At 40.4% G+C, this 22,912-nt stretch overlaps 3 protein-coding genes across 3 annotated transcripts; 1 reads left to right on the forward strand and 2 right to left on the reverse strand.

Moving 5' to 3' along the window:
* Positions 1 to 599: 599 nt before the first annotated feature.
* LOC116382928 (uncharacterized) lies at positions 600 to 5,449 on the reverse strand. The gene is made up of 10 exons (XM_031846371.1): positions 5,367 to 5,449; positions 4,581 to 4,794; positions 3,598 to 3,791; positions 3,261 to 3,476; positions 2,349 to 2,685; positions 1,977 to 2,110; positions 1,636 to 1,875; positions 1,386 to 1,547; positions 1,088 to 1,177; positions 600 to 975 (listed from the first exon to the last, which is right to left on the reverse strand). The coding sequence occupies exons 2-10, from the start codon at positions 4,792 to 4,794 to the stop codon at positions 805 to 807; spliced, it is 1,758 nt and encodes a 585-aa protein (XP_031702231.1). The 5' UTR covers positions 5,367 to 5,449; the 3' UTR covers positions 600 to 804.
* A 1,180-nt stretch (positions 5,450 to 6,629) lies between these two features.
* On the forward strand, positions 6,630 to 12,249 carry LOC116383208 (uncharacterized). The gene is made up of 7 exons (XM_031846857.1): positions 6,630 to 6,656; positions 6,773 to 6,885; positions 7,996 to 8,092; positions 8,576 to 8,939; positions 9,420 to 9,545; positions 9,671 to 9,807; positions 11,683 to 12,249. Exons 1-7 carry the CDS (start codon positions 6,645 to 6,647, stop codon positions 11,899 to 11,901), a joined length of 1,068 nt encoding a protein of 355 aa, XP_031702717.1. The 5' UTR covers positions 6,630 to 6,644; the 3' UTR covers positions 11,902 to 12,249.
* Positions 12,030 to 21,676, reverse strand: ace2 (angiotensin I converting enzyme 2). The gene is made up of 18 exons (XM_031846856.1): positions 21,379 to 21,676; positions 21,139 to 21,297; positions 20,897 to 20,990; positions 20,279 to 20,422; positions 19,710 to 19,825; positions 19,478 to 19,583; positions 19,060 to 19,157; positions 18,737 to 18,909; positions 18,150 to 18,376; positions 17,142 to 17,286; positions 16,817 to 16,915; positions 15,830 to 15,952; positions 15,526 to 15,704; positions 14,101 to 14,159; positions 13,855 to 13,952; positions 13,630 to 13,746; positions 12,857 to 13,051; positions 12,030 to 12,757 (listed from the first exon to the last, which is right to left on the reverse strand). Exons 1-18 carry the CDS (start codon positions 21,589 to 21,591, stop codon positions 12,655 to 12,657), a joined length of 2,448 nt encoding a protein of 815 aa, XP_031702716.1. The 5' UTR covers positions 21,592 to 21,676; the 3' UTR covers positions 12,030 to 12,654.
* Positions 21,677 to 22,912: the final 1,236 nt, after the last annotated feature.

Below are 22,912 nucleotides of genomic sequence, written 5' to 3' on the forward strand. Positions count from 1 at the left end.
CACAGAACTTGTGTTTTTTATGTTTGTAATTCTGCCCTGTTAAGCACTTTGTGACTTATGTCTGTAAAAAGCGGTTTATAAATAAATTGTACTTACATACAGATAGAAACTATGCACAACAGTCAGCACTGCAAGAAAAGAAAATTACACAATGACCAAAACCACCGAGTGAGCAATACACAAACAGTCACAGAAGGGGTTTAATCAGCATGGAACAAGCATTCACCTCTTTATCATCAGCCACCACAATCCAGGAAGTGTGCTGGTAATCAAGAGACAATGTGGCCTATACATTAAAACAGTCAACCCTCCAAGCTACATACAAGACACCAATACATACAAATAAAAGAAACAAAAGCAGCTCAAATCAACTCACCACAGGAATATGAGGGGAAAGTGTCTTTGCAGCCTGAGTGTTTACCTGGTTTATACTGTAGAGGAGCATGAATGAGCTACACCTGTGTTCTATTGGAACACTATTGGGCTCACCTAAGGTGGACTGACCTTTAAGGTGGGTCAGCTAACCCTACCACACTTAAATCAGCCATGTTGTAAACAGTGATGTAAAACAGGTTTTTCATCCAAGTGCTGTCATTGAAGTGTTGTGAACATACCTATAATTCATGTTTAAAAACGACTGATTGGGCCCTTAAAGATGAACACAAATCTGTATTAGATTTAGGATATAATAGTTGTTATAGTTCCCCCTCAAAAAAGTCAGTTTCACAGCATTTATTTTAGTCCAATCTATTTAATCAAGGCCACATAGGCCCATTAGTCAACAAGAATAGATGCCGGGTAACATTAAAGCCATAGAAGGCCTTGCATCTGTTGAATATATTCTTCGGTTTTAGATTTCTCCACACTCAGTTCAGAAGCCTCCGCATTGTCCTGTTGCTGACGGCGCATGATGTCCTTGGCGATTCGCATGCTGGCAGCCTGTCCCCCGGCCAGGTTGACCGCATGAGGTCCAACCTGTGTGTGTGTGAGGGGGGGAACATAAGCGACACGGACTCTGTGAAACAATTGTACAAATTTTTGTTGAGACCTATTTTGTGCCCACCAAAACACTCTGTATAAGACCTGCCTGAAGAGCTGTATACTGCCCCATCAGGTAGAAGTGGCACCCTTCTGCCCACTGTAAGCTCTCTGATATGCACGGCCAGCCATCTATCGCCTTCATGGAGGGACAACCAATGCATCCGTTAGTGTCGCCTTGTTCAGGTTACATCATAAAAGATGAATCCATTGCTCTTATCTCTGCATCCCTCCGGTAATTTAAATTTTTTTTAAAAAACAAAACACAACTTTTGTTGAGTTCCCCTGTCCTAACTTCTTAACATACATAGACAATGTACATAAAAACATTTGTATGTCCGACCCACCTGAATGGGGAATTCCTTCATCACCTCAGATAGCAAGGGGTCCTGTTTGACATCAAGTTTGCAGCCGGTGGCGAGCCAGATCATATCTCCGGTCCAGTGGTCCCCAGTGCTGAGTGAGAGACTCCAGGCCTGGCTCCTGTAGCACCAGCTGGCATCACTCACCTGGACAGTCGCATGAGATTCAGGTAAAAAACCTTCCATCCACCACATCCTCAACCTTACACCCTGCGGGACGCCCATGCACCGCTACCTGACAGTACGTCTTCACGGCCACCCGTCCATTCAGGATGAACGGCTGCAGGTGGACGTAGGCCTCCGGGGTGACGGCGCCTCCTTTCCTCGCCTGGCGAATCATAGCCAGCCGTTTGTGGAGACTCCGCTCATTGTAGAACTGCCTCAGGTAGGCTTGGCCATCCATCTTGATGCCGTGCTCCACGTGCGAGTAACGGCCCACCAGGCTCTCCACGTCGCCCACATCAAACTGCTTTAACTGCAGGAGAAACAATGAGGACTGATGCGCTTGTGCTGGAGGCCGATGGGTACATCTACATTTATGGTTGGTCTACATGCAGCTTCACACTGTCACTAGACCTGGAGGTGCTTCCTCATGACCCATGTCACATGGCTGGCACCTTGCTGCAGGGCAATTGAGACGACATGAGCGCTGGTCAGACCTCCACCAACTACCATTACTCTCTGCCCTGCCTCACACACTACACACAAGTCTACACACACAAACAGCACTTGTAAACGAAAGTGTTGCGTCGAGGACGGGGGATCAAATAGCCACTGAAGTGTTATTCATTATTATGGCAAAAAAAAAAAAAAACACTGGTAAAGGGGCATTCAGTTTTAAAATAATGCTTGAACATTGTTTCCCTGCAGAGCTTTTCTGTATTATTGTGATGTAACATGATGCTCAGAGGAAAGCTGACTTACCTTGAGTCTCTTTCTGTCTCGGACTATCTGTGTCTTTGAGTTTTTGCCGAGCAGTCGGCAGGTGGTGCATGAGGTGCACTGTGTGTTGCAAACGCTCCTCTGGGTAGCTCTCTGCAATGCTTTTCACCCATGAAGGGATGTTTGCCATCTGGGCGCGGGTTGGACCTGTCGCCATAACGACCTGGCGGGCTTTAAGGACGATGCCCTCTTGAAGTTGGACTCGAAAATACTTCACCCTCTTCCTTTCAGTCACTCTCATGGCTTCACTCTCTTTTAACCAGTCTGCGCTGTCCTCCATCACAGGGGTGATGTGCTCCACTGTTCCCTTCAGCAGCACTTTGTCCAAGTTGTATCTCTCCACCTGCATGTTCAGATTCACCAACTCAGAAATGCTCAGATTTCAGTGCTCATGCTGCTTAATGGATAAAATGTGCAAGTATTTTTTCCATCTACTGTAAGTGAAGACATACATTTAAAAAAAACGAGTCACAAATATATCATTTCTTTTCTTTTTAAAGGGGCAATATACGGGATTCAGAGCATTACTACAGCGGCAAACAACTGTTTTCTATGTAAAGATATATTGGAGTAATGTCTATCTGAGCAGAGAATGCAGTCGCTCTTATTCAGTGTGTTGTTATCCGAGTTCGTCCTAGCTTTGACCCTCCGATCCCCCTTTAAGGTAAGCACTGTTAGCACTATTAGCTGCTAGCTGCCAGCTCACCCGTCGACATGTTGAGAGCCATTGAGAGGCAACAGAATTGCTCCCAAACTCATAAAGCACCTTTAAAGTGTCATGTGTCATTTTGGAGGTAACGCAACGCCAGGAGTATCGTATAATATTTTGTTTAATGGAAGCTTGTGATTATATAAGTCTGTCTGTTCTTTCTTTGACTTCAGATTGCAGAACACACTCACAAATATACTGTGTCTAACCTGATCTTTAAAGAAATCCACACTTAGTTTGATCCCTGGCAGACTGAAGGATAAACTCTTCTTGAGTGTTGAGGTGATGTTGAGACGTTTCCTCTCCTTCCTGCCGAGCCTCATGTCGTTGAAAAATGCGTTTTCGTCCAGAATGTAAACCTGGTCTGGGAGACTGTGAAGCTCCGCAGAGCGATCAGACTTTAAAACAAACTCCTGCAGGGCTGTCTGACGAAGAACACACACACACACACACACACGCACACACGCACACACGTGCTTATTTACATCCATACTGTAAAAGCACTTTCGTGGCTTCCACTTCAGGGGAAATTGTTTGTGTTTCTACCTTATTGAGAGGGTCTGTGTGCACAAGTGTGTGTGAGCGCAGATGAGGGATGTTCAGAGCTGTGAACTGTCTCTCCCACAGAGCGGTCCACGCTCCATAACAATCCACCACTCGGAGACTCATCGGTGGAAAGTCGACCCTCTCTGATACCTTCGACTTTGCTAGTCGCTCCTCCAGTGTCAGGCCTGCAGAAACTAATCACAAACAACAAAATAACTGAACTGTGAGTACGTCACATGTATGTCAAAATGAAGTAGTAACGGTGACAAATGGTCATTCATTTGTTGTGTGCCTAATGTTCCGGTTCCACAACATTTTCTATTTAATGAATGAAGTCTGATTATCAAGCTGATACGAAACTCATTCCTGCCAGGAAAATCAACAGTACAGTCGGTCAGCCAGTCGGCATCTATAGGCCTAATACATCAAAATATTTTGATACAAAATCCTTAAATCAAGATTAACTCAGAATTAATAGAAACGAATAGGAAGTGATGACTTACTACATCAAGATATAGCATAACAATTTCTGGTTATTCGATAATAACTAGAAATAATGACTTTTGCATCTGTATACGCCAATAATGCCAATTATTTTCTCAATGGTTTGATTTATGAATAGTTTGGCAAATACATTTTTTTTTTTACAGAACACTGAAAAAAACCTTCAGAATCTTCCAGAGCCCAAATGAACGTCTTCAAAATATGTAATTTTGTCCGACCAACAGTCAAAAACCCCAAAATAAAATTTTTTTTATTGCATAAGAATCAAGAGAGCAGCAAATCCTCACAATTTAGAAACTGGATCGTGGCAATGTTTGACTTACAATGAATCGATCGTCAAAATAGTTGATGATAGTCGATTAATCGACCAATGATTGACCTTGCAATAATTGAAGTGCAATAATTACTAAGTCAAAATTGTAAACTTCTATAAAAATCGAATATCTATGATTTAGTGAGTGAAACCCAGCTCATGGTACCAGCTGTCGCCCTCCTCTTCTTCCTGCCACCGCAGCGTTTGTTGTTGGAGGTATCTGGGTTTGCCTGAGGCCCTGGAGGGTCCGATGAAGTGGGGGAGAGGTGTAAGTCATGTCCGGGGTCTGAGTTTGGATCAGGGTCAGGGTTGGATAGCAAGCTAGCGAGGGTCATGGCATGAGGGCCACCCCCTATTATCAACACATCGAGTATCTCCATCTGAAACACACACAGACACAATACAGACAGGACAGTGCTGATGTAGTTAGAAACAAGGGTGGGATGGTTACTTGTACTTTCAAAGCCAGAGTCAGTTCCTTAAAATATCACGTGCGTCACCCTGAGGCTATGGCGGTGAAATTTCTATAGTGAATAGTGTTACCAGTGTTTAGCACAGTATTCATTTCAAATTCAATCTCAGATGCAAAAAAAATCAAACTTATTTACTGCACCTCGAAAGGGAACGCCACAAAAATCAATTCATTCTTTTACTTTTTTCTTCACAGACATAGTTTGTAGAAATAAACACTATTGAGTTATTCCTAAAACTCAAAACTACACATTTCAACCAACACATCGTGACTAAGCTTTGTCTGATCATTTGAAATAGTGTGTTTAATTAAAGTGCTTCAAACTTTATCATCCCATCCGCACACTGTGTGTTAAACCAAGTGAAATGCACTGCAGAGGTCAACGTTACTCGACACCTTCAGCTGCTGCAACGATGAAACTTTTCTCAGCCCATGCAGTATATACACTGTATACAGTTTATGTTCAGTGCATCACAATACCTGCTTGAGTTTGGATCCTCAACTTGTGCCAGCCTCTGAGACGGTGGAAACGTGCTGCACTGAGCGGTGGCAGACCTGAAAATCTTTGCGACAGTCGCGCGTGCTTGTCATGTAACTCAATCCACCTCAGCGCCTACAGATTTAGCTGGACTGGAAATAGCTTCAGTGTTTGTTTGTGTCTGCTTGTATATATTTAGTAGCACAACTCATCCCAGTATTAAAGCAGTACTTTACTTCAACTTTTCAAATTAGCCTATTTCAGAACCCTTCCTGACCACTGAAAAAATTTCAAATCTGTTGATTTTGAATGTTTGTGATGAACTGTTTAAAGTCTTTCTTTATGCGTTGAGAAAATTCTCCTACTTCTTAAGCTAAATAAACTTAAAAAGCCTTTTGGATCAGCTGGAAACTGCATCGTCACAAAACTGAAAACGGGGCTGTTTTTCTGTTTGTGGTTCCCACAGGACAGCAACGATACAAACGTGAAGATCATCTGACAGAATATGATGCATTGCTGTAGATTAAACGAACCAACAGTTAAAATGTCTTGCTTACTATATTCAATACCAACCTGACATAATGTGAAAGCAAAAAGTAACAAACTGGCGTTTACAGTTTGTGAAGAACCGTTAATGATTGCTTCCGTTTCTAGTTGGACAGTTCATTGTAGAAGCACACATAGTATAAATGTATATCCCTTACCGAGTTATTTACTGTCACAGAGGAAGTCATAGCCTTTCAGTAGTTCCTATGCGTGATAGAAAACATAGTTTCCTCTTATTTCTGTGAACTGTAATAGCGTAGAGGTTATTGGTATTGCCAAAAACCAAGGAAGTGAACTTACAGTAATCGAATATGAATACAAAAAAGGGTTTTATATGACATGCAGTACAGTAAAGAATGAGGAGTGTGAGAGTCAGATAACATCACATGTCTTCTAACTTTCATTAGTGAGACCTTTGCTGGTGATAGTGAATGGTGACATGTAGACAATGTACAGAAACAGATGAACTCGCTCCTCAAGTTCTGTTTTCTAACAATGGAAATAAAAAATCAGACAATGAGTCCCCGGTTTCATTTAAGATTTACTCACCTTCATTCACTTCCTCTTCTGACATCAGTTCCACGTCCATCACTGTGTCAGTGGCCTTTCACTTCTACTTCCCCCTTCTGTTGCAAAACAGAAGGGGGAACACGCTGGAGGCTTTAAAACGCCAGCACTTTCCCTGGTGTCGGCTTCAGTCTTTTGCGTTAACAGCAGCGGACACTGGCAGCACCATGGATCTGGAGGTGGGTAACGCAATCTTTAACACAGAGCACCGACGTATGTGAGAGGCATTTTAAAAGATATGATTGTGTATATTGCATTGAAGCTTTAAGTTTGTTTATTTGTTTCTAAACGTCAGGATTCTGTGGTTAAGGGAGGCGTGCTGATCGTCCACCACATCCATGAGGGAAAGCACCAGTACGAAGTGGAAAATGTGAAGTACAAAAAAGCGCGTGAAAAAGCATTTGTCAGGTATAAATCAGACACTGTGTTAACAGACTTTTTGTTGTTGAGGATAAAACAAAAGAGTAGGAATGATGTTATTTGAAAGGCACTTTTTAAGCACGGACCACAAAGTGCTTTAGATTAAATCTAACAAAAAAATAAAAAAGGAAAATATACCATACAGGATGCTGTAGAAAACAATAGCTAAATGGAACATTCATAAAAAAATAAGTAAAGTTTTTATTTCATCAAAAACAACTCCGGCATACAAGTAGGTGAGTCAACAGAAATGTGTTTTCAGTCATGATTTAAAGCTCAAACAGCAGAACTGGAAGACTGGTTACTACATAAGGAATACTTTATAATGGGGTTTATAGATAAAAAGTATTGGTTTTCATAAGTAGACCTGAAACAGTTAGTTGATTAATGGATTGTTTGGTAACTATTTTGATAATCAAAAACATCATCAGGATTGTGTTCTTTGATCAGACTTGATTGAAAACAACCAGCCAGCTGTCATCAGATGTAGATTAAAATGTTTCTAAATCCTGATTGGACAACAGGAGGAGGTGACATCACTTTTTTTTATCCTTTAACAACCATGAAAAGAGGGGAAAAAAACAGAAATACAGACCTCTTTAATGTGAAATAACTAAAACTATTAATACTTTAACAGAAACCTGTGTGTTAATGTAAAACCAAATTACTCAAATTAAGAGGCTGATTGACAAATAAAGTTCACAGGGGCTTTAATAACTTCTTTCTAACGTTCTAAGAGATGATGAGCTCTGCAGTTTTAAAGATGAAAAAGTGGTAATAAATGGATTTTGATCCAGATGCTCTGTCGCTCTCTTTAGAAGGTGAAGTGGTTACAACTACAGACTGGGTTGCCATAAGACAAGTCTTAGAAAACAAAATATGGGACACAGAGGTGAAATATTAATTCAGCAGCAACAGTTTCTTTATATTTCAAGGTAAAAGCGAAAGATTACAGCAAACACGGAGTAGCCAAATGGATGGAGTTTCCCCTATTAATGGCTTATAACACAGTTTGTTAACATTAATAAAGTCATTACTTTTACAATTAAAAAGTCTTAATAAAATATATGCCCTGTATATCTAATGTTTTTTTCCCAGGAGAGGAGACAAACTGATGCAGGTAAATAGCATGGACCTGCAGGATCTCACACCTGAGGAATTGGCGCAGTTGTTAGCTGAAGATAATCTGATGCTGGTGAGTTGGGCTTCCACAGTCTTGCACATCAAACACCACATTTGTGTTTTAGATGTGTATATATACAGTATGTGTATATATATATATATATATATATATATATAGACTGTATAGTTATATTGTTACACTGAATATATATGTGGCTGTCATAATTCACATGCAAAACATTTCATGTTAAGTCTTTTCACAATAGTAATTGTACCTGTTTTTATCCTGTTATTGATTGGAATGAATGAACTTAAGGTGAACTTTGCTGACATGACACTATCTGTTGATGTTTAAATTACACAGTCATAGCTCAACATTACATGGTATTTCAGTGTTCACCAGAGGAAGAACACACACATTGTCACTTTGGCAGTAGCTGTGTTGTTAGGTGTTTTAAGGTGGAGTTTTCACACAGCCAATAACAGACACAAAGTGAATACTCAGTCTGACCCCACGTCCACTTCCACTCTCCCCCTCCCTCCCTCCGGTCTTCAGACGGTGCACAAGGCCAGCAGGACGAAGGAGCACACTGAGCAGGACTTCCCAGCTGAGGACACTTTACATCCCTTCTCCAAGGAATCCACAGTACTCAGTTTCAGCATGGAGATGAGGAGGGTGGAAGACCTGAAGCAGAGTGAAGTGGGGCAGGACGGGGACGGGGAGGAGAATGTTTGCCAACCTGAAAATGAGGGGTATGGGGAGAGGGGGGATCTGCTCATCATATCCCTGAAGAAAACCAGCATCTCCGTGGTGAGCGGGAGGGGCTGCGACAGCGGGAGACCCTGTCAGGGATGCCATGGGACAGGATGCACCTTTAATGATGTTGTCATGGTGTCCAAATCCAGCAAGGTGACCCTTGGTGAGTAAGCTGTGCTTTAGTCTCCGATCTTCTCTTCTATCCGTCTAATTTGTTCTACATTCTATTTATACAGATAGTCTCACTGAGATCAGGATCACTTTTTCAACATAAGAACAAATACATGATACAGTTCAGTGACAACCATGGATTTCCAAAAACGCTTCGGAATTCAGAAAAACTGGAGGATTGAGTTCTCGTTTATTGTTTTTTGTAAGCTAAATGAACTGATGAAATGATCTCATGAAAAGCTGACCTCTTGGGTTTAAATGTTTTAGACAGGTCAAGAAAACAGTCAGAAGTTATATATAAATCTGATCAGAGACCAGAAACATGTGCAGTGCAACTCCCTGTCATTGGTAAAACGTATTCATACACAGATAAAATAGGAAGTGACCCTTGTTTGTGTTTTTCGTCTGAAAGGGTTGTGACCCATGAACCACATGCCCTTTGTTTGATTGTTCCCTGTGTCCCTGTGCTCAGTTGCAAGAGGAGGTGGAAGTTTCAGTCAGCTAAAGTCGTTAAACACTCCAATCGAACATTTGGCCACTCATCAATACCTCAGAGGTCTCTGCTCAGAGAAGACTATCTATGCTTCACCGAACCCAGGTTTGTCATTCGGAGCAGCACGCGGCAACACAGCACCTACTGATAAATTTACAGTAAACACAAATGTAGTTTTCAGTTGATTTGTGAAATTCCTTGTTTGTTTATATATCTTTTTTTGTGTCCAGAGGAGATGACCATCTACTACTACAAGTCAACCAGTTTATTGTCCTTCAAGGGACAAGCAGTGGTCCTAAACTTTAGCAAGTCCAACTGCTTCCTCAGGTGCTGCAAGGAAGGGAACAGGGTGTTCCTACAAGTGGAGGTAATACCTGTTGCTGTGTGAGTTCATGTACACATAGTTAGATTTAAGATGCATCAAGCTGACTTTTGCTCTAGAGCTTTCCTGGAATTTACAACAACCATTACATTGACTTCCATGAAGTTTGGCATTTATGGTCCCCAGAGGATGACTTTGGTGATCCTCCTTCTTTTCCTCTCGCGCCACTGTGAGGTTAACATGTGTGGTTTTGAGTGAAATGTCTCGATGGACTATTGGATGGATTGCCATTCATGTCCCCTACAGGATGATTTTCTTTAGATGTTTTTTACTTGATGATGGTACTCAATACAAGGGTAAGGGAATCACCAAAATTATCAAGATTCATCACCTGAGAACCAAGAATGTATTATGAAAAAGTCTGTCAATCCATCTGGTAGATGTTGAGAGCCTTCACTAGATTTAAATTTAACACTGCTGCTGGTGGCGTTGCGGTCGATGAAAGTCAGGGGAAGGAGGCATCCTCATGGCACCACGAACCATGATGTCATTTTAATGGCAATTCATCTGAAAAAGAGGGAGATGGGCAGTATTTCTCTTACTTGTATTTGAAATACGTATTTCAATTACTTTTGAGTATTTTGTAATTTGTATTGGATAGGGCCGATAAAAATCGAACGTAATTTGTAACAAAATACTTTAGAGTGGAGTAATTTTGTATTTCAAATACTCAAAATACTTTCTCCACGAATCAAAAAACAGTTCACGAGTTCAGTCTTCAGATCTTCAAGTTCAGCGGATTGTCTGTCAAGTTAAATATTTTACTTGAGTGTGACAGATGTCAACTAGCTTGATGTATAATTTATGTCTGGGTCTGGCTACATTATAGCCTATTGCATATACATGGTGATGGTTGTAATATCAAGCTTGATGCTAACATGCTAATGATGCTAGCATGCTGTCTAGGCTAGTGCATAGCCAGTGTTTAGCAAGTTAACTTATCAGTCGAGTAGCTAGCTATAGGAAGAGAGAGATTGGGAGCTTGTATGTTCATGATAACCTTATCAAGAGAGTCTGACCATCTAATCCTGCACTGTATTACAAGTTATGCTGTATCTTCTCAATGTGAATGTCATAATGCCATATCAATTACTGGCAGATAATATAGTTCACAGTTGGACATCTACTGTCATAGCCTGGCTATTTGTTCAAAAAAAAAAAAAAAAACTTTAAATATCCAATTTATTTTATTTAAAAGGCATATTATGAAAGTATTCTTAGTTTTATTATTTCATACATTCTACAGTTGGCCAGGTGGACAACATGTCTCAGCAAGATGATGTTCAAGAAGGACCATCAACAAGCACAGATGTGCTTAGATACACTGACATGTCTGTGACTGTTCTTCCTGTTTGTGGGCTTCACCAGAGCTTTGTGTACATTATATATAATTATATTATATTATATAGCCAAAACCTGAATGCTCTGCTATACCAAATTGTGAGAAAACGGAAAATCCAGAAAAAAGTATTTCCTATATTTTAAATACAAAATACATGTATTGTATTTTGCTACATTTTCTGGCACCAGTATTTTGTATTTTATTTTGATACATTTATTTGAGGGGTATTTTGTATTTTGTATCAAAATACATTTTGATGTATCTTTCCCCATCTCTGCTAACATCAGCATGCTAACATTGCTCAGAGTGGCAATGCTAACATGTTAATGTTTAGAAGGTATAATGTTTACCCACCATCTTAGCTTAGTGTGTTAGCATGCTAATATTTGCTAATAAGCACTAAAGACAAAGTTCAGCTGAGGCTGATGGGAATGTCATTAGTTATTTTTCAGGTATTTGGTTAGGATGTTGAAGAGTTGTGTCCGTGACGGATGTCCACATGTTTGTTGTTGCTGTAGACTTACGAGAAGCAGAGGCTGAAGAAGATCTCCAAGAGCGACGAGGACGCCCTCTCCTTCGTCTTCTACATGAAGAACGAGGGGACCAAACAGCGGAAGTTTGAGTCAGCGCTGCACAGCGGCTGGTTCATCCAAATAGACACCAACAACTCAGTGGAAGCGGCAACCCAGGATAGAATGACAGCTGAAGAATCGTTCCTCTTCATCATTCAGACTTGAGGGAGACTCAAGACGTATTCTCAGTCAAGTTTACCACTAAAATTCACATGCGGATTTTCTTTGGGACTTGATATTAAACAAAAGAAAAACATGAGAGGAGCTCTTTTGTTTCACCCACCTGGGCCAGTGACAGAAAACCCACGTCACTGCGTCAAATTCTGCTATTGCAGAAGTGCGTAGATATGTATCATACAACTATATCTAATTAAAAAATGTTTAGTGTGTGTGTAAGTGTGTAATCAGTTTTGTTGTTTACGGTGACCTTTCAAGCTGATTGTTGTTGCTTTTTGTTTTTAACAAGTGTTAATATTTGGATGTACATTATATTAAACAATTTAACAAACAAAATAAAGGTGATGTGATAATAACTTTGTTTATTTAACACTCTCTGATATACATTAATAAAGAGATATTTTGAGTAAAATTCCATGTAATTTAAATATACGCATAATACAAGGTAAATGTCCATTATTATTACAAAAAACTATACTCAAAATAGCACAGTCAAGGCAACTTAAGTGTAGTTGTACTACTATACTACTTATGCACTTATAGTACGTATAATATTAGTGTGTCAAAAATAGCACACTTTGAATAGATTAAGATGGAGGTATATTTTGTGTACTACAATTACCTGCAATTAAGTATACTGTTTTACAAGGATATTCACCATAAAATAACCTGACAAACTAAAATATATAACAAGTAAACACATGTTGCAGAACGACACCATCCCTCTGTTCTTCAGTGGACTCAAAAACCAGTTTGATCACCGTCATTGTCCTCAAAGGCTTTGTTAATTTCTCCATCAATGTTCATATCGTAAGGATTCTCCATGGATTTCTTTGCAGATTTCCTACAAACACACAAGAAACACAGTTATGTCTCACAGTTATGGAAGTAAACTGGTCCAACGCTGTAGAAATGGGCCTCAGTCTCAAGACTAAAAACTCACTTCTTGCGCTCTCTGATACCGGAGATGACAAGGAAGACGCCCGCTAGCACCACGACTCCCATGACCACCCCAAACACCACCAGCCACACCTCCACCGGCTGCTCCACGGGAGGGGCGAACGTTGCTCGGATACCCTCGAATTCCAGCGTCCAGTCATCCAATTGGAAGGCGTCGTTGATTCGGCCTCGACTTAACCTGGGACCAATATCGAAATGGGTTTATTATTGCTCGCACTTATCAACTGTCTCCAGGGAAAGGTCACACTGAGTGGATTAAAGCAATTATAGCAATTGAACTGGAGTGCTAACAGCTCTGTGAGGCTTTTAAGTTTTTGCAATTCATGAATGACTGCACCAAAATAGTTGTTGTGGTGGTGCAAGATGAATTGTCTGAGAATCATGTAGCTCTGTACAAAATAATGTTCCAGTCCATCCAGTAGCTGTTGAGACTTGAACATTAACCTGTTGGTGGCACTTGAAGAAGAGTCAGAGGATCGCCAAAGTCATTAGGATTCATCATCTGGGCACTATGAACGTCTTGTACAACATTTTGTGGCAAATCAACCAATGGTTGTCGAGATACTTCAGTCTGGACCAAAGCGCTGGTCCGACACACCATCATTGCCGTCCGCAGAATAAGTGCGACTAAAAATAGAGTAAGCTCTAATATTACAGCTGCTCATACAAAACAAGTATACTGCACTCAGTGTTTTGGAACATGCCGTATGTAATCATAACACACTTGTCACGTGTTGAATGTAACTTGTCCCTCACCGTATGGCAGCCTCCACATCAACTTTTGGGATATTCGTGGAGGGACTGGTGGGGTTGGTGACCAAAATGTAGAAGGAGATCCTGGGAGTCTCACCAAAGGCACGGACATTCTCTGCTCTGCTGGTACAAACCAAGAAATGCTCTCGAACAAATATGGTAACAAAAGATAGTCAGATGAAAGCATAAAGTATCTTCATATGTTTGTGGTCTCAGGATGGTACCGACGTGAAGTCGAGGCTCTCGTTCTTTTGGCTGTAGTACTGTCTCAAAGCGTATGCAATGTTGGCCTTGAAGAGGTACAGCTCGTTGGCGTTCCAGGAATACTGAAACACATTTCAGTTGATTAATATTTACCATGATATCAAACCGACTGAAGTTCACTTCAAAGGGGCAAAATACACTTCCTGTGTAGTCAGATACTGCAACCCTCATTCTCTAATAACTATTCTGATAATGATTAACAATACTCACAGCTTCATCACCCATGGCAGCCTTCAAACTGAGCCTGACTTTAATGGCATTCCCTGAATCTGTAAACAAACAAAAAAAATCTAATCATTAGTTCAGTTCGATAAAAACATTTCATCAAATCTTCACCAAGCATAGCACATAACACATTTGTCTGACCGTAAACACAGCCCATGTATTTGTTTTTGGATATCATTGCATGCACTTAAACTGCCATAGCCTTTGAATGTATACAGTAAAAGTATAAATCAATGACACAATCAAACTTGGTGTACACGAGCCCCCTGGACATGTGATCGACATTGTGTTGCTTATAAGTCCTGAAACATGAAGTAAAGTGTAAAAATTCAAGCAAGTTGCAATCACAACCATTTTATTCAAGAAATACGGGGTGTATGTTGTAATGTGAAATGTGGTTTGGTCATGCAAATATTTGTCATGAAAACCGCAGTGACTTAAGTCTGTGTTTTTTTCTGCTTCCTTAAAAATGTCCTCAGCGATTTCTTTTTTTTACTTCAGTGCCCTTGTTTCAAGTGGCAGAGCAAACATTTCATCAGAAGTAACATACTGGGTTTTTTTTGTCACAGTTATTACATAATGGTGAGAGAGTTTTAATTTCAAATGTATCAAAAATGGTTCAAATAACTGTGTTTGGTTTGGACTTAAATGCTACATAAACTTGATATGGCAGGACAGATACACTCAACCCAGATAAGCAGTATAGAAGGGAGGCTTAAAGGAATAGCTCAGCATTTTGGGCAATATGCTTATTTACTGTTTTGCTAAGAGTAAGATGAGAAGATTTATACATATCTTTACAATGAATACAAAGCTTGAAATGGTTAGCTTAGCACAACTGAAACAGGGGGAAACTCCTCGCCTGGCTCTGTCCAAAGGCAATCAAATCTACCTATCAGCAACTTTAAAACTCACTAATTAACACATTATATCTGCTTTGTACGTACTGTACAAAAAGCACAGTGTAAAAACAACACATTGTGGATTTAAGGGGGGCAATGTGTCCACTATTATTATGGTATGGTTGACTATGGTTGCCCTGAAAACGTCATGGTGGCGACAAGACTATGCTAAATTACTGGACAAGAAATAGTCTGTCACAAAACCTCCCATAAAACCACAACGTGTTGTTTTTTGCATTTTCTTTTTTTGTACAAATTAAACAACTAAGCTATGATGTGTTCATTAGTGAGCTTTAGAGGTGCTGGTACAGATCCAAGCTAGCTGTTTCCCCCAGTTCCCAGTCTCTGAGCTAAGCTAAGATAACCAGCTGCTGGTGGTAGCATCATTATCTACCGTAACTCTCGACAAGAAAGCTAATAGGCGAATTACCCAAAACAAACTTTGATAAAATTGTTTTTTATTTTAGTGGTGATAATAATCTTCAATGTAAGTATCGTTTGCACTCACATGGATCTATTGCTGTCTTCCAGCCTACAGTCCTGTTGTGTTTCTTGTTCTCTGCCTTCAGCCAATCATGAAGCTTTTGGAAATAATCCAACAGAGGGCGGGCGTCCATCTTAAAATCACCGGATATCGTATGCAGAGCCCTGGTCCAGGACTGGGACCTTCCCAGCTCTAACATATCCCTAAAAAGAAACATTGATGATAATGATGATGATGATGATAAATTACTGTTGCATTTCACAGGGACAACCACAACTACATCTGATTCTGTGACAGCCTTCCCAGAGGTGCAGGAAGTCGTTCGTACCTCAGTTTGGTTCCTGCTGCTGTAGAATTAGTGATGTCACATGTAGACAAGGCACCTGTATGACCAGCGGCATCGCAGAGCGCTTTCTGGAACTGGAACTGGTAGATGGTTCTCGTGAAGTACCTGTATTCACAACCAGCAGCAGACACACATACACGCACACACACACACACACACACACACACACACACACACACACACACTTAAATCTCTCTCACTGTTTTACTTCTCAGCTACTCCGTCTCGTTTGCAAAGGTGTGTGATTCTTCATTTGGCCGTATGCAGCCAACAGCCACAACCAAGAGTAAAGCTCAAAGCCATCTAAAGCATGTCTTTGTGCAGCCTTGTCTCCAACTAAATTATATTCCCATATAACTAAACTGCATTATCTACTAACTAACTAACTAACTACTTCATTAAGTTTAGGCTGCATAATTACTTGGTTAGGTTAAAGTAAAGGATCATGGTTTGGCTTAAAATTTGTATTTTTGTTACGTAATTTGAGTTACGAATGTAAATTAAAATAGTTGACTTTTGAATGTGTTAAACAGGTATTCACAGGCAGTTTTTACAGTAAGCAGAGTTTTAGGGGAGGCGACTTAGCAGGATTCTGGGCAAAATTGATCGGTATAATCGAAAAACAAAAAAATGTGAAAAGTAAACATAGTGAGTGCCGTAGTTCATCAGACCATTTTTAAAAAGTGCTTGATTTTGAAATGTTAAGGAATTAACTTGAGGAAATGGTTCTGCACCAAAAACTAATGTTTCTTGTTCCTTAGATCAAGATGTTACTTTCCACCAAGTTTTATTGAAATATGTTAAAAAGTTAAAAAAATGTCTTGACAACCATAACACAGACAGAACATTCAGTAACTGCTTTTGAGAAAGTAAAGATTCAGACTGGCTAAAGATAATTATCATTATTATATTACTATTATCATTATGCTTTTATTTCATTGAGGCACAGCTGTACAGCAGGAGTGTTACCTGATGAAAGAGTAGTCTCCTGATACATGGAACAGAGCAGGCGGGTCACAGTATGTCTCGTCTCTCGGCACTGGCTCCACCACCCCGACCAGCTCCCTCCTGTCACGACAACAGAGAGTCAGCACTGACGCAGCCGCTGAGGTCACACAACAGGAAAAGCGATGACACTCGCCTGCAGTGTGTCCACCTCAGATTTCATCATGACCATATTTGATTAAAGGGATTAATACGTCAGCAGGTTTCTATACAATTTACCCGTGAATTTTCACAGGCTGCATAAATGAACTGGGTTATTTGCAGACACCTCATATAAGTCTAAGCTTACTTCATCTCCCACCAGCGCTGCATCCAATCATCCTTGTTGATTTTGCCCGCAAACACCTGCCACCTCCACTCCTCCAGCATGTAGGTGAACGGCAGCGTGGCCACGATGGTGAGCGCCTGTTTCATCAGGAAGTTGATCTCCGTATCTGCAAGGCAAAATAAAACACAAAACATTTTATGACGTAGGAAGGGGAAAGGCTCAGGAAGCGGGTCCGAACATCACTTTAAAAGTTAAGCTATGAAAACAAAGTTTTTTGCAGAGAAATAACATTTGTTTCTGGGACACAGTTTCTGCAGAACTGTGTCGACTGTGTTCGACCCTCTGCATTTGATATGCTGTTGATACACGTATGTCGGACTCTATAAGTAGAAGAGAGTTTGTATAACAGTGGTTTCACTGCAGTAAACAGGTGAATGCAGGTGTGACACAGTCTGTGCTGGTGGCCACAACGGTGCTGAAGCTATTCTTATCCTACATGCCATTCAAGGGCAGCAACCCAGAGACACATTACTCATACCTGCTGTGGTTTTTTAGAACTCAGTTCAGTCCATTTGTGTCCAGATTGGTGATTTCTATGGCTGTAGGCCAGGTGAATTGACTTGGGTTAATAGAATATTCATCAACCCTTCTTTGATTTTGAGGCTAAAAGTTAAACCTGCACTTTTTTGGCCATTTAGGGTCAGTGTAAGCTCAACGTTGAGATATTATCTAAATTGATATAAAAAACACTTTAGCAGACCTTTACTGACGAATGTACTGTAAGTCCAATATTCACTTCCTTTGTGCTCTGTTTTGGCCTCTAACTCCCGAAGGAAACGTCTGGCTTTTCAGCAGTTCAATGTTCGACCTTTTGTCACTAATTGTATCCGTCTGCTGTTTGATGCTGGTTTACACCATAGTCATTTCATCCATTGTTATTACAAAAGAATAGACTATAGCAGCTTTAGTGTTTTGGAGAAGCAACATTTCTTTGGTTTGAAGATCAGTGTTATCTTCGATCAATAGTACCATTGTCATAAATGAAGTCAACAGGCAGGAGATTCAGGCTCTGCAGGTGTTTGGGTGTTGCAGCAGAGAGGGACATGATTTCTCCGACAGCCTCGTGGAACCCCTCGTTGGCTCCGTCCCTCAGGAGGTAGGACAGGTTACGGTAAGCCATCTGGTACTGGTTGTGACCCATCTCGTGGTGCACTGTGAGGAAGTTGTCCATGTTGACCTTGGTGCACATTTTGATCCTGAAGACATCACAGGCCATTATAATGTGCGGATGAAGACGTGGCATGATGCCGTATCAGATACACTGTACCAATAAAACAACATGTTTCTGATGAGTCAGACACTGACATTAGAGACTTTAGTTATCTATATCAGCAGGAAAGAATGACTCAGAGATTAATCGACATTATTGTTCATGTTCATATTTATGGCTCTCATGTACTGATCTATAGTTAGATAAGTATTCTCAACACAGCACACAAAACACATTTAAATCTTTTTAACAAAGAGCTGCTTGTGTTTCGGTCAAGCTGACTGTAAGCTTTTTGAACATGAATATATACAGCTCTTAATATGTGCACGTCTGTGGGTCTTCTTACCTAAAGTCCTCTTTGTTTCCCATGTCCCAGGCTGTGGGGTGACAGACCACCTTGCGTCCGTCCTCAGGCTTCGTCAGCATGGAGTTTTCCCAGAAGTTTGGGAACATCTCGTACAGGCCCACAGACATGAAGAACTTCTCTGCTTCTTCGAAAAACCGAAGCTCAGTCCAGCCCTTAAAGTCAAATTGACATTTGACGGACGATTTCACTTCCGATAGAGGATTTTAGCGTCTTCTGACTTTAATATCTTTAGCACTGTATGCGCTATAAGACTATACATTTTATCAACACAGAATATCAGAATCAACTAAGTTGTACTGCACCTTTTCCAACATGGTTTTGCTGACATCAATATCTTCTTTATCAGGGTAGGGGACTGACAGAGGGTACAGGTTGGTCCAGAATCTTCCCCACATGTCACCTGAACAATCAACACAAATGATTTCTAACTGTAAGTCATCGAAGGAGACACTGAGCTTATTCCTCCTACAGTAGACCAGTTCATTTCAGCTGAACACGGAATATATCCATTATGTCACAAAAGTTCCATGTCTTCTTCCTTTTTCTTTTTCCCTGTATAGTTACCTTCAAACAACTGCACTTTCACGTCTGAGTTACAGTACAGATTTGTTGTTACATGTTGGACTTTACAACTTGCTCTACTAGTGCACAGCAATTTTCTGTTCAATTTTTCCATTTCAACACTATACATTTTTTGGGGTGAAGCAAGACGAGACATACCCAGCAGGTGGGCTGGCAGAGGTCCTTCTGAATCAATGTGTCCTGTGTAGACCCCCATAAGCTTGGCTCTCACATAGGCATGCAGCTCCTTGTATAAGGGCATGATCTGTAAAAAAAAATAAACAGTTGTTGTCGATTACTTCACACAGTCAATAATACACATACATTCCTCTTCCTGTTGATATAGGTGCTCTGACACAAGAGACATTCAATCCACTGGTATGAGACGTACCTCTTTGTATACAGAACGGACATCTCCCATCAGCTGATCTCTGGTGTACTTGTACTGGACGTCCTCCTCAATGGTCTCATAGTTATTTCTCCAGTACGCTCCATAGTCTTCAAAACCTGTCAGAGTGTGAGTCAGAGAGGATCCGATCAAGAGACAGAAAGACACATTTCAGATTACAAAAACTGTCACTACCAGAGGGTGTTTTTTTAAAGTGTTTTCTAATACACGCGTTAGAGGTTATGATATGCCAGGTAACACTCAGCTGTTTGTCAACTGTGTTACAAGAAGCTCTTGTAAGGATCCGTCATGTATGATCACTGAACATTATCAGCTCTGTGTTTTGTCCTACGCACAATCTAGAGTATTAGATTATCCATATAGTACCTTTACAAACTTAGTCTTCTTGCCAAAGTATTTCCACTGGATTATATGAAAGTGTGGTAATTGTTTAAGCCATATTCAGTTTCCATCCAGAATTAGCAAGAGCATGTCATTCACACATTTAAAACATTATACGTCATCAAGTAAACATCGGCCGTGACAACATGTATTCTTTATAGCTGTGTCACCATTTAGTTTGGCAGCTTCATTCTTCAGATCCACATAGTCTTCGTAGAGAGGCCTCATCCTCTTCCCCACCTCTCTCCTCCAGCCCTCCCACACATGCAGACGCTCAAAGTAGTCCTGGCTGTTGGCCATTACATGCTCCAGGCCTGTAAACAGTTACAATGTACTGCATTTTATAAACTCATCACACAGTTTTTATTGTAAATCTTAAACTGAAAAGTAACTCGTAACTCTAGCTGTCAGATAAATATAGTGGAGTGGAAAGTATAAGATTTCGCTCTAAAATGTAGTGGAGTAGAAGTATAAAGTGGCATAAAATAGATAATACTCAAGTGAAGTAAAAGTACCTCAAAATTGTAATTGTTTAAGTGTACTTTCAGGCAGTGAAAAGATGCAGGTGTGATCCTGTATTTGTCCTGTTTCCTGTTTGTTGTTCAACATGAAAGAACTAAACAGTATCAATAATAGTGGTCACAACATTATTCCCAAAATGCATTACATGGTATCTCTGTTGAAACACTTTTTCCTTTTCTCAGTGACTATGTTAATTATAAACTGCTTTGTCTGACAGTAGCAGGCAGCCACGTAACCATAACTGCTCCTTATTAACAGAGTCATACCTGGCTCCAAAGTCTGGCAGTTAGTGGGGTCGTCCATGAGACACACCGTCGCCGTGCTGTAGATTGTGCTCATTTCACTCATGACCTTATTGAGCTACAAGTGGATTTAAAAGAAAACGCAAAGATGAAATGTTTAGGTTGATGAAGCACTGAAGAAGTAGTCCAGAAGATTTGTCTTTGCAGCTTTTACAAACAATGAAAAGAGCCTATTTTAAGACTTATCCAAACAGAATGAGTCTTACATGTGCAGCTTTATCTGCGGATAGGGCACCAGAGCCTTTGTCTTGTAGGGAGATGAGCTCTAATTTGATTTTTGTATCATTGATCTGGTCGATGGGGAACTGCCGGGACTCCTCTGACATATTGGTGTAGAACTTGCTCCAGATTTGCCCCTGCTCTGACTGGGTAGAATGAAAAAAAACACGTCAAAATACAGTTGTCAATCTCCAGCAGCTCAGACACAAAGGTTTCCGAATGCTCACCAGTTTGTCTGAGTTCTCCTTCGTGATGTTGGTGTTGTAGGCCCACGAGGCCAGAGAGTACTGGTACATACGCTGGGTGGCCTCCTTGTCGAACATCTTCAGGAACACCTTTGCCTTGTTCTCCAGATCTGACTGAGCAGAAACAGCGCAGGACACAGCCAGCAATGCTATGAGAACCCTAGCAGACATCTTGGCTGCTTCAGCTCCCTCCATCCGAACACACAAACAAACTAAGTATGAGAAGGAGCAACACTGTGCTCTGTTATACAGTTTCAATAACCTTCTGTGCTGCCTTGGCCTTTGGACAGCAGAGTTGTAACTGAGGGTGTAGCTGAGTTTTCATTAACAGACATCACTGGGCTGTCTTCACATAAGGGGGAGAGTCTGTGAAAGCTGTACAGTAGTAATTTGTATAACCAGAAAATAAAAAGGTCTCTGTCCGTTTCCTATAAGCCTGTCAACACGATAACACATTATTCAAAATGTTTTGGTATACAATTAAAAGCCTTTTGTTATGAGCAAGAAAGCAGGATGACCAATTTCTACATTACCATAAATAAAATAAACATTCATCACCTTACAGTACATTAAAAAAAACACCAAAAAACTTTAAATGATGAGCAAACTGCAGAAGGAATTGTCACCATTGACTGTGCATTTGGACTATAAGACAAGATGTCTTCTTTTAAATATCTTCTGAAAACTCATTTATATCAGTTGACTTTTTCTCAACTGATGGAATTTGTTGTAATTGTTTAATTATTTGATTTGGTTTTAACTCTTGGAATTGATTTACTTTGTATTGGTTGTTTTTGAAAGCTTCCATATCAATAAAGTGTATATTATCCCTATCATCAACATAATATAAGGTAGTGGAGGAAAAAGTGCACTTGGGTTCCTTGTTTTTCTACAGATTTTCTTATTGGAGTGTCTTTTCTTAAACGAACATGACCCTTTGAGGGGAACAGTCAAGGAAACAGGAAACAATAGCATTAGACGAGGATCCAAGCTTCATATCTGGTTAGCGGTGGATTTCCCAGCACCAGATAATATACAAGTCATGAACTGTTAGGCCCTAAACGCTGATAAGAAATCAGCCACAAGGGCAAGGTTTATTATTCGGATTTATTACCAACAGCAGAAGATAATTTAATACTCTTTCTCTACAACAAATCAAGCAATAACCTACTAAAACATCAATAAAATAAAGACATGAAAATAACTCTGGCCTTAGGTTACAATTTGTTTTTGTTAGCTTGACACTCATTAGTGCTGAGATTCAGGCTTGTTTTTGTACGTCATACATTTATTTATTTGTGCTGTTGAAGTGCCATTATGTTAATTGATCATGTTTCAACCAGAGCAGCAAATGCACTCAAAGGCTGTGCACCTGTTTAAAGTTCCAGGGAACACACATCTGATGCAACAGCGCCTTTCTGTGGACACAGTTGGTGCGATCATGTTGATTAAAAGACAGGTTCACATTGTTGTTCTGGCTGTCTTACTGTAAACAATACTTACATGACCATATGTA

The sequence above is a fragment of the Anarrhichthys ocellatus genome, unplaced genomic scaffold (genome assembly GCF_004355925.1).
Source record: "Anarrhichthys ocellatus isolate YVR2014 unplaced genomic scaffold, GSC_Weel_1.0 scaffold6, whole genome shotgun sequence".
Classification (NCBI taxonomy): Eukaryota; Metazoa; Chordata; class Actinopteri; order Perciformes; family Anarhichadidae; genus Anarrhichthys; species Anarrhichthys ocellatus.